Genomic DNA, 15,669 nt, shown 5'->3' on the forward strand with positions numbered 1-15,669 from the left:
GGCACTGGTAGCGTTTTGTTTTTCTTTCTTTGTAAGAAAATTACTGATGAAGATTAATAATGATAATGTATAAAAATATGTGAATGAAATAAATAAAATCCAATTCAGACAACTAAGAACCTTTTCTTAAAATAAAATCAAGTGTATAAATATTTCTGGAAATTAATTTGAGCGTGTAAATAAAATAAATTAAAGCAAACGCAACAATCAATCAACGGGAACGCGACAACAAAATAAATTGAAGATGGCGTCGTTTTGCCGATCAAATGAGTCAAATAATTTACATTTCAATTAATTTCTTCACATTATAATTGTTTTAATCGTGTCTCAGTGATCAATTAAGATATACCTTGCATTCTGCAGTGATCTCACCGGGAGTTGTGTGTTCGGAAGCTGTCAAGTTTCCAAAATAGACGAAATGGTGGTGTGTGTTATGTTAGAGTGATATCAGGACTGTGTTTACATGATTTCGCGGCAGATCTGGTTAGAATGCTGCCGTCCGTGGACGAGAGCCGAGGCTATGACTTTCAGGACCCGGAGAACGCCGATAAATGGCGGGGTCTGTTTGTCGGGCCCTTGCGCAAGGTTCGTCTTCATTGTATACAAGAACGACGTCGCGAATTTTCTGTAAAACTCCCGATTTTCTTCCCAATTATCCCTAACACCGCTCTATTGAAGCTTATATTTTATCAATTTGTAACAAATAAATATTAGTTATTTCACTGGATTGATATTAGGGTGTCCAGATGTTGACATTAAACAAAGATTGTCTGTCAAGGTAACCATTTGATATGCATTATCAGCAATGATATAATTTGGACAATGGTATGTTATACATAATTCATTTACTTCAACATGTGTCAAGGGGAATCCCTTGGTTATCCAACAAACTGTGTTCAATAATTTGCCACTAAAAGCACTATTGTTAAGTACCTATCACCTACTTATAAAAACTTTTTCAGATTGACTCGAGTCATGGATGTTGATATAGATATATGTATATTATAAGTTATAGAATATAGTATAATTAAATCAGTATCCCATAAGTCTTGATCTTATTTTGGGACTAACTCAATCTGTGTGGTTTGTCCATAATATTTATTTATTTACTTATGATAATATATGAAAAACAATCAATTAAGGTTATTCTATTTAAATCATTCTTTCTTCTAAATATAAATAAATTATTATTTTTTTTATTTTTATATTAGGACAAATTACACAGATTGAGCTAGCCCCAAAGTAAGTTCGAGACTTCTGTTATGGGATGCTAACTCAACGATGTTTTATAACAAATACATATATAGATAAACATCACATATACATATATAAATAAATGCCACCATTATCTAATTTATTAGTTAATTACTTGATAGATGATATGATGTTAATAATGAAGAGTAACAATGTCATATTTTTCTAAACTTCACTTTGAACTAGAATTAACAATTCAAATTGATTGTGAGCTTGAAATATTTAATTGATAACTATTATTATGGGAATACATTTGCTAGTAAATAGACTAGTTTAGAGATGGAGAAGAGACTGACACGGGACTATTTTAATAATTTATTCAAAAATCTTCTTTTTCAAATCAAATTTCATATCCAATTTGTACAAATTATATAAGTTCTCAAAGCTAAAGCGTTCAGAAGCTATCCCTTCAGAACAAATTCTGATGAGAAATGCCAATGGAAACTCATGAAACAGTACTCATTCCTATCATGCTAATATTTCACACTAGCTGTTGCCCACAATAGCTTATGTTTGACTGGGCCATTAACTATATGTGTTCCAAATTTTATCAAAATCTGCTCAATGTTTTAGCCATGATAGTCTGATAGACTGACAGAAAACACACTTGGTGGTGCAGTGGTAAAGTGCTTGCCTCTGTATCGAGGGTTCGATCCTTGGTCGGGTCATGATGGTGCCGGCCGGATGTCTTGGATGTTTATGTTTAAGTATATACATATTTGCTATAAGAACTTACTTTGGGGCTAGCTCAATCTGTGTGAATCCTAATATATTTATTTATAAACACTTTTGTAGTTATTAGTATATTAAGCTGTCTTTCTCTTTCAGGTTCTAGAGCAGGTGCACCCGACTCTGAACGCAGAGGAGAGCGCCCTGCAGTATGTGGAGTCTCTCTGTCTCAGACTGCTTGCAATGCTCTGCGCTGCACCCTCGCCGCTCACAGTTCAGGTATGATAAGCCGAAATGTATGTTATGGATTAACTCGGTTACCCATAAAAATTTTAAAACTAACTTTAAGTTAAAGTATGTTGCGTCTCTTTCTGTCAACGGCACATATTATAAAGTGTGATAGTGACAAAACATATTTTAGTTTAAAGTATGCTTTAACTTTTTTATGAATAATGGGGTAAAGCTGTATTATTTTTACCCTTTTACACATTTGATTTTATTATACTACAATAGCTTTTGTCCGCGGCTTCGCTCGCGCAATTTTCCCACGGGAACAGTTATTTTTCTGGGATGAAAGATACCCTATGTCCTTCTACATACTTCAAACTACATGTATGCAAAATTTCAAGAACACTGGTTGAGTAGATAGAGTGTGAAGAGGTAACAAACTTACTTTATAATATTAGTTGGTATTAGTAAGGATAAGGATACAGACACGTTAAAAACACATACATGACAAGACGGATATTATATATATTTTCCGTAGGATGTGGAAGAACGCGTGGCTCGGTCGTTCCCGACGCCGCTGGACCGCTGGGCCGTGGCGGACGCGCAGCGCCGGCGCCGCAGCCTCGCGCTGCCCGTCGACCGGCTGCACCAGGCGCTGCAGAAGGTATGTCTGTCTATACTATTATTATAAAGTGCTAAGCGTTTGTGACTCTGTGTGTTTGAGGCGGGTAATCTCCGAAACTACCGAACCGATTTCAAAAATTCTATCACTATTAGAAAAGAACATTATCCAAGATTGGTATAGGCTATATTTTATCTCAAAATTCCCACTGGAGCGAAGCCCCGGGCAACACCTAGACTGTAATATGGGATGTGGTCTAGAAGTCATGTCAGATGTCTTAAGGCAATATTAATTAAATCTGAATCCAATGTTAGCAATAACAAACTCGAAAAGGATGAAACAATGGGATGTGGAGCTCCGACTCCCTGGACCGGCTGCACCAGGCGTTGCAGAAGGGTCGTAACGTTACGACCCAAAGGTTCGATGAGGTTGGATAAAAACACCTGATAATACATCGTTACTATCCAAAAACTTTATGTATTAAGAGTTTTCGACGACCTCGGTGACTCAATGGTAAAGTACTTGCCTCTTTGCCGAGAGAGAAAAGACAAAACATGTGGACGCAGTTATGTGTATAATTTTATGTTTCATTGTTTCATGACTTAAATCTTGGCTAAATACATATTTCCTGTGTACAGGAGGTCCTCCAATACAAGATCGACACATCAGTCTCAGTTTTCATGGCGGCCATCTTGGAATACGTTAGCGCGGACATTCTCAAGTTGGCGGGAAACTTCGTCAAGAAAATCTCGCAAAAGTCTGGTTATGAGACTATAACTAGTAGTGATGTTAAGACTGCAATGTGTGCCGATAAAGTAAGACAATTGATCTGTACACCATGGCGTCTTAAAGTATATATATATATATATATATATATAGAAAAAACGTATATTTCATATGTGGTCGTCCAAATCAAAAGCGACCTTATGGCGGCTGGCACTTAGGTCTTTATTGCCGTTGTTCGAATACAAAACAACGGCAATAATGGCGTAAGTGCCGGGCGCCATAAGGTCCCTTTTGATTTGGACGGCCACATATATAAATTGTAAATATTTTATGTTATGTGTCTTGTACTGTTTTTATTTGTTATCTATTCATAATTTGTATTAGTTAATTAGTAGTATGAGTCTTAGTTACTTGGAAATAAAAAAAATTCTATTCTATATGATGGGTTGTTAACAAAATTTAGATAAATATAATTATTCTCTTGTTTCCCAGGTACTGATGGACATGTTCTATCAAGAATCCGAGTTAGTTTCCTCGCCATCCACCGCCCCCCCTCCAGAATTGGGGCGGCGAGCGTCACTGAGCTACGCTGAGTTGGTGAGAGACCTGTTGGCAGACGAGAAACACTTCCTGAGGGAACTCCATCTCATCATCAGGGTGTTTAAGGATGAGTTGGAGAAGATCCTACATAAAGACAGTGAGGTATGTGTCCAATATTCTATTTAGTTTGTAATTAAATGTGTTGGACCCAGGATTGACTCTTGAGGTCATCCATTTGTCGTTTTTCCGCCTGTGACGAAGACCAGGAACCGCGTAAAAGTAATGTAAATTTTTGAGGATTTGGCTGTGATTATATGACCGGCCGCCTATCAAGCGTAGACCCTCAGTGAAGTGAGTGTATATACATGTATTATTTGTGATAAAATCTGTTGTACCTATGATCGACCCTTGAGATGATCCAATATCTAGAACCTAGACGGATTTCCCGGTTCTGAACCCCCTAGATGATCCAATAGGGTACTTTTTATCCCGAATTTCCCACGGGAGCGAAGTCCCGAGGCGCAGCTAGTTGAACTAAAAAGTATAAAAGAAAACACTGAATACACATCAACGCACAGCCCAAACCGCTGGGTCTAGAAACTTTAAATTTAGCACGCAGGCTCCTCATGTGGTCTAGGGGTGCAGTAAGAAAAGAATTTTTCAATATTCATCCTCTAAGGGGGTCAAACGGGGGTACAAAGTTTGAATGGGGAAACCAGATTAGTTAAAGAGACCAAATGTTTCACTGAAGGGGAAATCACGCGAAGCCGCGGGCAAGAGCTAGTATCTGATATTGACAATAATGTATTTACAGTCAATAGCGCTGATTTTCGGCAACATTGTGGATATATACGAGCTGACCACAACGCTACTTGGCAACCTCGAGGACGCCATGGAAATGTCGCAGGACTCGCCCACACCGTACATCGGGAGTTGTTTTGAAGGTATTCATTCATTCAATCATTCACTCATTCAATATTACATAAACATAGCCTATAACAATCTTGGATAATCTACCTTTTTAATGGTGAAATAATTTTTGAAATCGGTTCGGTAGTTTCGGAGATTTAAAAAAATATATATATTAAGACAAATCACACAGATTGAGCTAGCCCCAAAGTAAGTTCGAGACTTGTGTTATGGGATACTAAGATTACCCGCCTCAAACATACAAACTCACAAACGCTTACCTCTATAATAATAGTATAGATTTCTCTCGGTTAAGACTTCAATTTTGACCGTTCAACAACTATATATATATTCAGGATGTAAACCCAGGTATGTTCCGTACATACCTAGTCAAAATATTATGTGATCAAACTTTCAAACGCGTTTTCTTAAACTTTTAGTAGATAAAAAAACCAAAGAAGCGTGTAAGATTTTACCGGTTCATGATAGAACGAGTTATTTAATTGCATCGTGAAAATTTTTATCATGTAATCCCAAGAAAGTATAATGTGAATTTAATTTAATTTTAAAATGTACGTAGAATCTAGTGCTAATATTTTTTACGGAGAAAGAACGAATGAAATGAAAGACCTATTGCCAAGAATTATTGTAATTACATTACAATAAGTTGTTAAAATTAGAAGATTATAAAAGTAAACATATTTTTAAAAGAAAGTTAAAGAAAATTTAGCTTGAAACCGTGACTGAATAGACAGATATAGTAGTAAATAATAGAAAAATCTTAGTTTAATATAATATTAGGTTATGTCAAAAGTGAGTGCATTTGTTTTTCGCCGACAAACTGGTTTACAGTTCGGCGATTTTTTGTTTAGTGATATCCTGTAACTGTTTTTCGGGATAAAAAAAGTGAACAATAAAAAAGAGAAGTACAGGGTGGCCAAATAACAGGTATACACTTTAGTTTTGTAATTTTATTCCATGAAATATATAATATATCGAGTATTCCCTGTTGAATATAGTATTTAGATATGAATATAGTATTTTATACATGGAAAACAATGTCAGACAAATGTCCACCTCTAGCAGCACCGCAGATGCGAACCCTTTTTCATACATTTCCTGCGTTAACTCAGCGACTGTGTCTCGAATATTTTGTTTTAATTTCTGAAGGTTCATTGGCGTGTTAGCATAGACACGTCCCTTTAGATAGCCCCACAGAGAAAAGTCAGGAGCTGTTAAATCAGGCGATCTTGGGCGCCAATCAATGTCACCGCTTCTCGAAATTAATCGACCGGGAAACATTCTTTTTAATATTTCGTAAAACGTTTTAATAATTAAATCACCATGTTCCGTCGTAAAACGCTCCATAATAAATTTGCCGTACACAAATTATTTTCAACTGCAACAACTGTCATATTTGCCGCCATTTTGTTTTGGCGGTAAATATGACAGTTGTTGCATGAAAATAATTTGCCACCCTGTACAATGTAATATCGTTTGAAAATTATTTAAAATTTGTTCTCTTCTCTACAGAATTGGCGGAGGTGGAAGAATTCCGCGCGTACGTACGATATGCTAACATTGTGACGCGGAAGGAGTCTAGAGACGAGTTGCAGAGGATAGTATCTGATCCAATGGTAAGTTGAAGTGTTGCTGAATTATCCGATAGTTTTACATCGATAAAAGCCATAATATCGATAAATAAAATCACACAGATTGAGCCAGCCCCAAAGTAAGTTCTAGACTTGTGTTATGGGATATTAACTCAACGATACTATGTTTTATAACATATACATATATACCCGGGCCATTCAGAAAAAGATCATTTTCCATCATGACCCGACCGGGGATCGAACGCGGGACCTCTCGGTTCAGGGGCAAGCACTTTATCACTGCGCCACCGAGCTCGTCAAAAGTCGATAAGCCTGTCGACAGTAAATCTAATATTGCAAAACAATACTATATAGTAGTTTGCGGCGAAAAAGTAATTATATTTTTGATTTATTCCTAATTGAAAATAGAGGCCCAAAGCCGCGAGGGTTTCCGTATGCTGACCTCCAAACTTCAATTCGAAGATGGCACCCCATAATGATGATGATTACTGACTAATATATATATATATTTCAGTATTCGGAACGATTGGACACCGCCGGCCATGGATTTCGTCTCGCTGTCAAGTATTACCTCCCGAAACTTCTTCTCGGTAAGTAATAAATAAAATAAATATATTAGGACCAATCACACAGATTGAGCTGGCCCCAAAGTAAGTTCGAGACTTGTGTTATGGGATACTAACTCAACGATACTATATTTTATAACAAATACACATATAGATAAACATCCAAGACCCGGGCCAATCAGAAAAAGATCATTTTCCATCATGACCCGACCGGGGATCGAACCCGGGACCTCTCCGTTCAGAGGCAATCACTGAACCACTGCGCCACCGAGGTCGTCGCTGTGTGTCTTGCTAACCCACACTCTTTATGCTGTTGATGGGTTCATTGATTGATACAACCGAACACGATTTTACAGGGTTTATTGATAAAATGATTACATATGATACGAGCACACACAATTAATGAGCTATATACTCGTATATACAATAACTTTCTTGGCATTATTAATGGAGTGGTTTGGAATGAAACACACAACAATTTGCTTGGCATTATTAATGGAGTGGTTTTTCCATTGCCTTCTCCATTTCACACGCAAGTTAATAATCAACCAGTGTGCAGGTTTCCTCACGATGTTTTCCTTCACCGGAAAAATACTTCAGTATAATTATAATCTATATATTTTTCTTTGCAGCGCCCTTAGCTCACGTATTCCTATACCACAACTACGTGCTGGCGTTGTTGCAAATAGCGCCAGCGAGCGACGACAGGGAGAGCTTCAAGCAAGTGGAATGTAACCTCCATCCTATAAAGAAGCTTTTGTTGAAAGCTACAGCCAACGGACCCAAGATGTGAGTGAGATGTTATTATATCTACTGAAAATTGTGTCGAAATATGTGAGATTTTGTTTAATTTCTTCATTTTTATGTTGGGGTTCCGCAGGGGTCTATACTAGGACCGATTTAATTTATAATTTGTGTTTTAATATAATAGAATAGGAAACATTTACATGAAGTCATTATATTTCGTCTGCGTTCTTTCAATTAACTTCGGTGTTGCTCAGGGTTCTATACTGTGACCCACGTAGTTAATTTTTTTTTCATTTATAAGCTTTGGCATAATAGTTAGTTAATTATAATCTATTTGTAGCATATTTCAAATAAAACATTAATCAAACTTTTCTGATTTAATTTTGGGTTGCCACAGGGGTCTATACTGGAACCTACATCATTCACGATTAGATTATTTAACATTCACCACTTTCCGATAGATCATATTACAATCTGACATACAAACTAACCTGCTAGATAAAGCCCAGTGCGGTTGGCCAGTTAGCACTATCTAACACTAGTGAATTTTTTTAAACTATATAAATATATAAATTCGATATGTTACATATAGACCATCGTTTTATGAACAAATGTTGAGACAAGCCACTTTGGTGGACGCTCGACGAGACACACGAATGCTATTGCACAACCTTGCGTCAACTAAACTTAATGGGTGAATTTCACGAGCGTTTGAACGCGCCGTGTAGCGATTCATTAGCGTCCGACATTTTTTTTTTTTTTTTAATAAAGAATATTTTTTATTTTATTTTATATTTATATTTATAAAATTAACATTGTACCAATACTTTGTTTATAAAATAGGATAATTAAATTACGGTGTATGGTACAATTTGATAAACACTAATGACAGCCCACAGGCAGAGTACAAAACGCGCGTGAATTCCACCCTAATTAATCTGTTTGTTCCAGGGACACAACATTAAGAATGGCGTCGCGCGCTCGTCGCCAATTGGCCATAGAGAAGTGCAACGAATTGGCCAGAATTGTCGAAAATTGGGATAGTAGGGACATCGGTCAGTGTTGCAATGAGTTTATCAGAGGTGAGTTTCCTTTCATTCGCACATTTAGCGGGCCGTCCCGGCTTCGCTCGGGTGAGACTTTATGCACTTAAACCATTCTCTTGAATCACTATATCTAGTTATAAGACCCGTGTGATTTTCCTGTGGGAAAATATATTTTGATGAAATATATGTGAAAGGTATACTACGTATTTCTTCATAGTTTTACACATATACAAAATTTCAAGAAGATCGGTTGAGTAGATAGAGCGTGAAAAGGTAACAAACAAACAAACTTTAGCATTTATAATAGTAGCTTTTTGCCCGCGGAAAAATTTTTCGGAATGAAAAGTACCTTGTCCACACTTCAAACTACGTGTATGCAAAATTTCCAGAAGATCGCTTGAGTAGATAGAGCGTGAAGAGGTAACAAACAAACTTTCGCATTTATAATATTAGCATTTTTCCCGCGGCTTCGCTCGCGTAAATTTTTCGAATTGAAAATCCACAATCTCAGTTGTTCTTATGGTAAATAATATCAGCGACCGAGATAGCTTATATATTATTAATAATTATGACGTTGTCGTGTCGACCCCCACGAGTCACACTTCTCTCTTGGACGTGATGTGTTTACACAAATGTTACATGAAAATAGGACTGACATAAATTATTTTATTTAATGGTTAAGACGCCCGCCTGTGGATCGAAAGGTCCCAGGTTCGAATCCTACTCGTGCCACATGAGTTTATATACAAATCTGACTCATGTACAGTAGTTTTCATCGACCACCACTTGCTTCCGGCGAAGGGAAAAATCGTGAGGAAACCTGCACACTGGTTGATTGTTAACTTGCGTGTGAAATGGAGAAGGCAACGGCAAACCACTCCATTAATAATGCCAAGAGAGTTGTTGTGTGTGTTTCATTCTACGTAATGAACACGACCCTCAGCCATGAGGAATACGACTATGAAGAGAACACATCACGTATAGGGATAGAGCGTGAAGAGGTAACAAACGAACAAGCACACTTTCCCATGAATGTGTATATAAATATGATTGGGTCGGCGCGCAGAGGACACGCTGTCGAAGCTGGGCGCGGGCAAGCGGCCGGCGGAGCGCCGCGCGTTCCTGTTCGACGGGCTGCTGCTGCTCTGCAAGCCCGTCTCCTCGCTCGTGAGCCACTTCTTCTTCTTATTCTTCTTCTTCTTGCTTGTCATCACTTATATGTACTAGATTTCATAAAAAGATTCACGTCAAAATGTGCCTGCCAATGTGATTTGAATAAATGATTTGAATTTGAATTTAAACCCCGACGCTAAAAGAGAACGTTAATAGAGGGCTGTTTTAAGTCTGTCTGTCTGTCTGTGTACGTGGCACCGCAGGTCATCAACGGGTGAAGCCATTTGGATGCGATTTTTTTAATTAGATAATTATATTTTATGCGACGATTATTAAAGATGTTTGATCAAAATCTGTTCAGCCATCTAAAAGTTGTAGCGAAATGAATGTTAAAAGTCGCGGGTTTTTTAATTTGTCTAACAAGTAAACTTGCTAATGCCAGCTCCACACTGTCGCCGAACTCGGACACACGCCGACGCGAATGCTTGAACATTGCGTAGTTAGTACGAGTGCTTTTATTTACCGCAATGAAAAACCAACAATGTATTATATACGTCATAGTTTAATATACTGTTCGACGACAGTGTGGAGCCGCATTAACCTTTTGACCTCTTCATAATTTTTGTTAATTTATTATATTTTAATTTGATTAATTCAATAGCTATTGAAATGTCGTTTTTTTTTATGAATTTTACCTAATATAATCTACTGTACTTCAAAAACTAGGCCACTTTTAAACAATCGCGTGATTAACGCCCTCGGCTACGCCTCGGGCTTGACATGTCATATATAGAGAAAAGATTTGTATTTTTGTTTGTAATGAACAAACCCAAGAACTTTGGTACATTATCAAAGATTGCTGTAGGCTATATTTTATCTCATAATTCCCACGGGAGCGAAGCAACGGGCGACATCTATCTATCATATACAATATTTATCATTCCAGGTGGGCGTGAACAGCGGTACGTTGGTACCTGGAGGTTCCGCACAGCATCAGCTCAAGCTAAAGGAGAAGCTACACGTGAGGAAGTTGGAGCTGATAGACCGGCCAGATACGGATGGTGAGTCTTGTATACTTTATTTTTTATTAGCTGTTTAAGTCCCACTGCTGGGCAAAACCCTCTCCTAACTTGCTCTACGCGTTCATGTCCTTTGTGTTCTCTTGTCATTCTATGTCGAATATACAGGGTCACTGGTGTCAAACGCAAAACCTCCTAATGACTACTTGGGTACATCAAAACGAGCAACTTTTATTCTACGACTTTTTTCATATACAAAAAAAAATACAATCTAATTTGCGACTCTACACATGTTATCTGTATGTAATAGCCGAGCAACGCGAGACAGTACAGTAGCGTTATGTAGCGGAATCGAACATAGAGTTAACGTTTTATAGAAACGACATTAAAACTAAAAAAAGGAAAATGTATGTATTTATTACGTTTAGACAAAAGTCGTAGAACAAAAGGTGTTAGTCTCCATGCACCTTATGCGTTAGACACCAGTAACCCTGTATACATATATTTAAAAAATTGTAAGCCCTTCTGACATGATATACCAACACTGTTTGAATGAGTTTCTATCGGAATTTCTTCTCAGCGGTGATCGTTCCGAAATGCCAGTAGTTTGTAGCTTTGGTAAATATAATTTTAATTTAGAATATGACATGAAAAAGTGCCTGCGGAGGCCTAATTTCTGAATAAATGATAAAAGATTAAAAATAAATAACACATAGGGTTTTATCCCGAAATTCCCACGGGAGCGAAGCCCCGAGGCGCAGCTAGTTAAATCAAAATCATTATTTAACTAGTTGCGGGGCTTCGCTCCCGTTATACATATGTATGCTTAGATATTTTGTCCTTATGGATAGGCAGACAGACGGAAAGCTACTTTATTTTAGTCTGTATTTATCCTGAAAGTTTTGTCTGTCTCTGTGCACAATTTCATCGAAATCGGTCCAGTATTTTTTTACTTTATTCATTACTAGATGTTGCCGTGGGAATTTTGATAAAAAATATAGCCTATACCAATCTTGGATAATGTACATTTGTAATGGTGAAAGAATTTTTGAAATCGGTTCGGTACTTTCGGAGATTACCCGCCTCAAACATACAAACTCACAAACGCCTACCTCTTAAAAAAAATATTTCTAAAATAATAAAAAAATCTCCTTATAATTTTAGTATGCGACATAAATTTTTTTTGCCCAACAGAGGGCCGGCACCTCGTGGAGTTATGCCCACGCGTGGGCCCGGGCGTGGTCTTGGCTTGCGCGTCCTGCGCGGAGAAGAGAAACTGGATGTGTGACCTCGTCATGTTGAACACTAAGCCTATGTTGGAACGAACTGTTGATAGGTGAGTGTTTTATTAAACCCCGACGCAAAAAGAGGGGTGTAATAAGTTTAACGTGTCTGTCTGTGTCATCGTAGCTCCCAAACAGAGGAACCGATTTTCGTTTAGTATTTTTTTTTTTGGTGTCATAATAGATAATTTTATACCGAGTGTTCTTGAAAATCTGTTCAGCCGTTCAAAAGTTGTAGCCAAATGAATATTGAGGGGGATTTTTAATTTGTCTAACAAATAAACTTGTTTTAAATAATGAGGAGATGAATAAATTCTGGAATCGAACGGGAATTGAACCCGCGCCCCTGTCTATCCAGAACAGTGATTTTTTTTTCAATAAACATAGTTTCTTACTCGTAACAGTGGGGTAGGTTGATTACTTAAGAGTACCTACTACTCTCGTAGTCGCCTAAAGGCATCTGACATGACTTTTACGACTACCTACCATCTAGTGGCAGACAGTCGCATACACACTAGTGAACCAAACTGTCCACCAGTGTGCAGGTTTCCTCGCGATGTTTTCCTCCACCGGAAGCAAGTGGCGGTCGATGAAAACTACTACACATGAGTCAGATTGGTATACAAACTCATACGGCACGAGTGGGATACGAACCTGAGACCTTACGATCCACAGGCGGGCGTATTAACCACGACACCATAACCGATTCTGTATTAATAAAACACAGCATTGCGTTTGCGCATAATGTTTGTTGAATGTTTTTGTTTGTATGCAGCATCCTCCTAGATCTGGAGAGGCGTCACCCCCTGAAGCTGCCCCCGGCGTCGCTGTACCGGTTCGCGGTGCCGGACTCCCCGGACAACATCGTGCTGGAGGACGCCGCCAGGCCTCACGCTGACAACGCACCGCCCCCGCTGATAAAGGTAAAAACGTACAGCGGAATTGTCTGTTTTTCATACTAACTATCCCAATATAGTGTTTTAGGGGTATATTGATAGAGGTAAACAAATCTGCGATATAAAGAATTGTGCGTAATTACAAATTTTCGCCCTTAATTGCAGAACGTTAGGGGTTGATTTTTAAAATAAAGTAGTCTTGTTCTTTGTAGTAGTCACGATGTTTATCAATTTCGATAAAATTGTGTGTTTTTTATACTAACTTTCCCAATATAGTTCTTTAGTGGTATATTGATAAAATTGTGTGTTTTTCATACTAACTTTCACACCCCATTAAAGCTCTATATGGCTAGATCATGATTGTATAAATAAATAATTGTGTGACACACAATTGTTTCTGTATTTTATATTTTAACCTTCCATTCCATTATTTTAGGGGTTGATTTTTCTAAAATATTATTGTATGTGTTTCACGATGTTCATGTTAATTTCAAATTTCATAAAAATCTACAACGGCTTAGTCCGGACTCTGGCGGGCAACCGAGAGTGCTCGGATATAAAACAATTGAAGAATTTTGGATGGCATAAGTTATAAATAATAAATAAATATATTAGGACAAATCACACAGATTGAGCTAGCCCCAAAGTAAGTTCGAGACTTGTGTTATGGGATACTAACTCAACGATACTATGTTTTATAACAAATACATATATAGATAAACATCCAAGACCGGGGCCAATCAGAAAAAGATCATTTTCCATCATGACCCGACCGGGGATCGAACCCGGGACCTCTCGGTTCATTGGCAAGCATTTTACCACTGCGCCATCGAGGTCGTCATAGTAATGATAATAAAGCGTCAGAAGATGTGAAAATTTTATGCAATACATTAAAATGTGTGAATCCACTTTTGGTCTTACTACCAGCCATTGTGCACGATTGAGTGTTTTTGTTTTACCATAAGAATGTATAGGTTGTAAACTGTTGTGTGCACCAATAAATAATTATTTATATTTAAAAAATGGTAAGCCCTTCTGGCATAATAGGGACCAACACTGAATGAGTTTCTTTCGGCATTTCTTCTCAGCAGTGGTCGTTCCGAAATGCTAGTAGTTTGTAGCTTTGGTAAACATCATTTAATTTAGAATATGACGTGAAAAAGTGCCTGTGAAGGCCTAATTTCTGAATAAATTATTTAATTTTGATTTTGATAGGTCAAACAATCAATCAATCAAGCAATCAACCAATAAAAAGGACAATTTATAATGTGATAGATTTGCCGTGGTGTTGCTATGGCTTTGGATAACAAAGTCATAGCAACACCATGATATGTTAATATGTGGCTTGTTATCTGTTATGTTCGAAATAACTATTAATTGTATATAAATAAAACACGCTAATTAGCTCTTGTCAGTGCTGCGTTTTGGCGGTAAAACAAAGCGAAGACGTGTCACATGTCACGTCACATGTCACATCAAATGTCAACATGAAGCCACAGATTATATACTTTTTAACTATTAATAAAGTGAGCCAGTACTAGACCACTATATAACATTACCGTAACATGGACCGACCTCGGTGGCGCAGTGGTAAAATTCATATCTCTGAACCGAGAGGTCCCGGGTTCGATCCCCGGTCGGGTCACGATGGATAATGATCTTTTTCCGATTGGCCCGGGTCGTGGATGTTTATCTATATATGTATTTGTTATAAATATTGAATGACACAAGTGTCGAACATACTGTGCCTGTGTGATTAGTCGTAATGTATGTATTGACGGGCATGTATGGGACAGGGCGCGACGCTGCTGAAGCTGGTGGAGCGGCTGACGTACCACATCTACGCGGACCTGAAGCTGGTGCGCACGTTCCTGACCACATACCGGTCGTTCTGTTCCCCGGCGGAGCTGCTGGCGCTGCTGGTGGAGCGCTTCCGCATCCCGGACCCGCACGAGGTCTACGACCAGCCCGCGCAAGGTTCTGATCTTGGTATTTAGATCCAGCTGCATTGTTACAGTCTATGAATTGTCATAATGATCCTCTAAATACCTTGTCAACTACCCCATTGACCGCAATGAGTATTATTTATTTTAAAACAGGAAATATACCAGATATTGCGCGGGCGAAGCCCCGCAATAAGTTATTCTGCAAACGGTGAACGCGAACTATTAAATTGTAGTCAATTGAGGATTGATTTTTGAAAAAAATCTACCCTACATTTGAATTGGATTAACTATCGGGATTACATCGGTCCAGCGATTTAGCCGTGGAAGCGGAACAGACAAACAGATAAACTTTCGCATTTATAATATGAAGGATGAATTTTTATGTAATACCAACTAAATACTGTGAATATTTGATAGAAATTATATTTTATTATATTATTTATTTTTATTATCGTCGTAAGCAAGTGTCGTATAAAGCGCTATGTATCGCTC

At 37.9% G+C, this 15,669-nt stretch overlaps 1 protein-coding gene across 2 annotated transcripts in view; it reads left to right on the forward strand.

Annotated features, from left to right (window-relative positions):
• Positions 1 to 234: 234 nt before the first annotated feature.
• Positions 235 to 15,669, forward strand: part of Sos (Son of sevenless) — a 65,513-nt gene continuing 50,078 nt past the window's right edge. For both annotated transcript variants that reach the window (XM_053766215.1, XM_053766214.2), the window contains exons 1-15: positions 235 to 585; positions 2,083 to 2,202; positions 2,690 to 2,815; positions 3,412 to 3,588; positions 3,992 to 4,201; positions 4,854 to 4,983; positions 6,482 to 6,585; positions 7,076 to 7,151; positions 7,760 to 7,916; positions 8,826 to 8,956; positions 9,987 to 10,087; positions 10,980 to 11,094; positions 12,247 to 12,388; positions 13,111 to 13,258; positions 15,028 to 15,208. In XM_053766215.1, the coding sequence (XP_053622190.1) occupies positions 490 to 585; positions 2,083 to 2,202; positions 2,690 to 2,815; positions 3,412 to 3,588; positions 3,992 to 4,201; positions 4,854 to 4,983; positions 6,482 to 6,585; positions 7,076 to 7,151; positions 7,760 to 7,916; positions 8,826 to 8,956; positions 9,987 to 10,087; positions 10,980 to 11,094; positions 12,247 to 12,388; positions 13,111 to 13,258; positions 15,028 to 15,208 (2,014 nt within the window). In that variant the 5' untranslated portion in view covers positions 235 to 489. The remainder of the gene's footprint in view (positions 586 to 2,082; positions 2,203 to 2,689; positions 2,816 to 3,411; positions 3,589 to 3,991; positions 4,202 to 4,853; positions 4,984 to 6,481; positions 6,586 to 7,075; positions 7,152 to 7,759; positions 7,917 to 8,825; positions 8,957 to 9,986; positions 10,088 to 10,979; positions 11,095 to 12,246; positions 12,389 to 13,110; positions 13,259 to 15,027; positions 15,209 to 15,669) is intronic.

The sequence above is a fragment of the Plodia interpunctella genome, chromosome 28 (genome assembly GCF_027563975.2).
Source record: "Plodia interpunctella isolate USDA-ARS_2022_Savannah chromosome 28, ilPloInte3.2, whole genome shotgun sequence".
NCBI classification, from domain to species: domain Eukaryota; kingdom Metazoa; phylum Arthropoda; class Insecta; order Lepidoptera; family Pyralidae; genus Plodia; species Plodia interpunctella.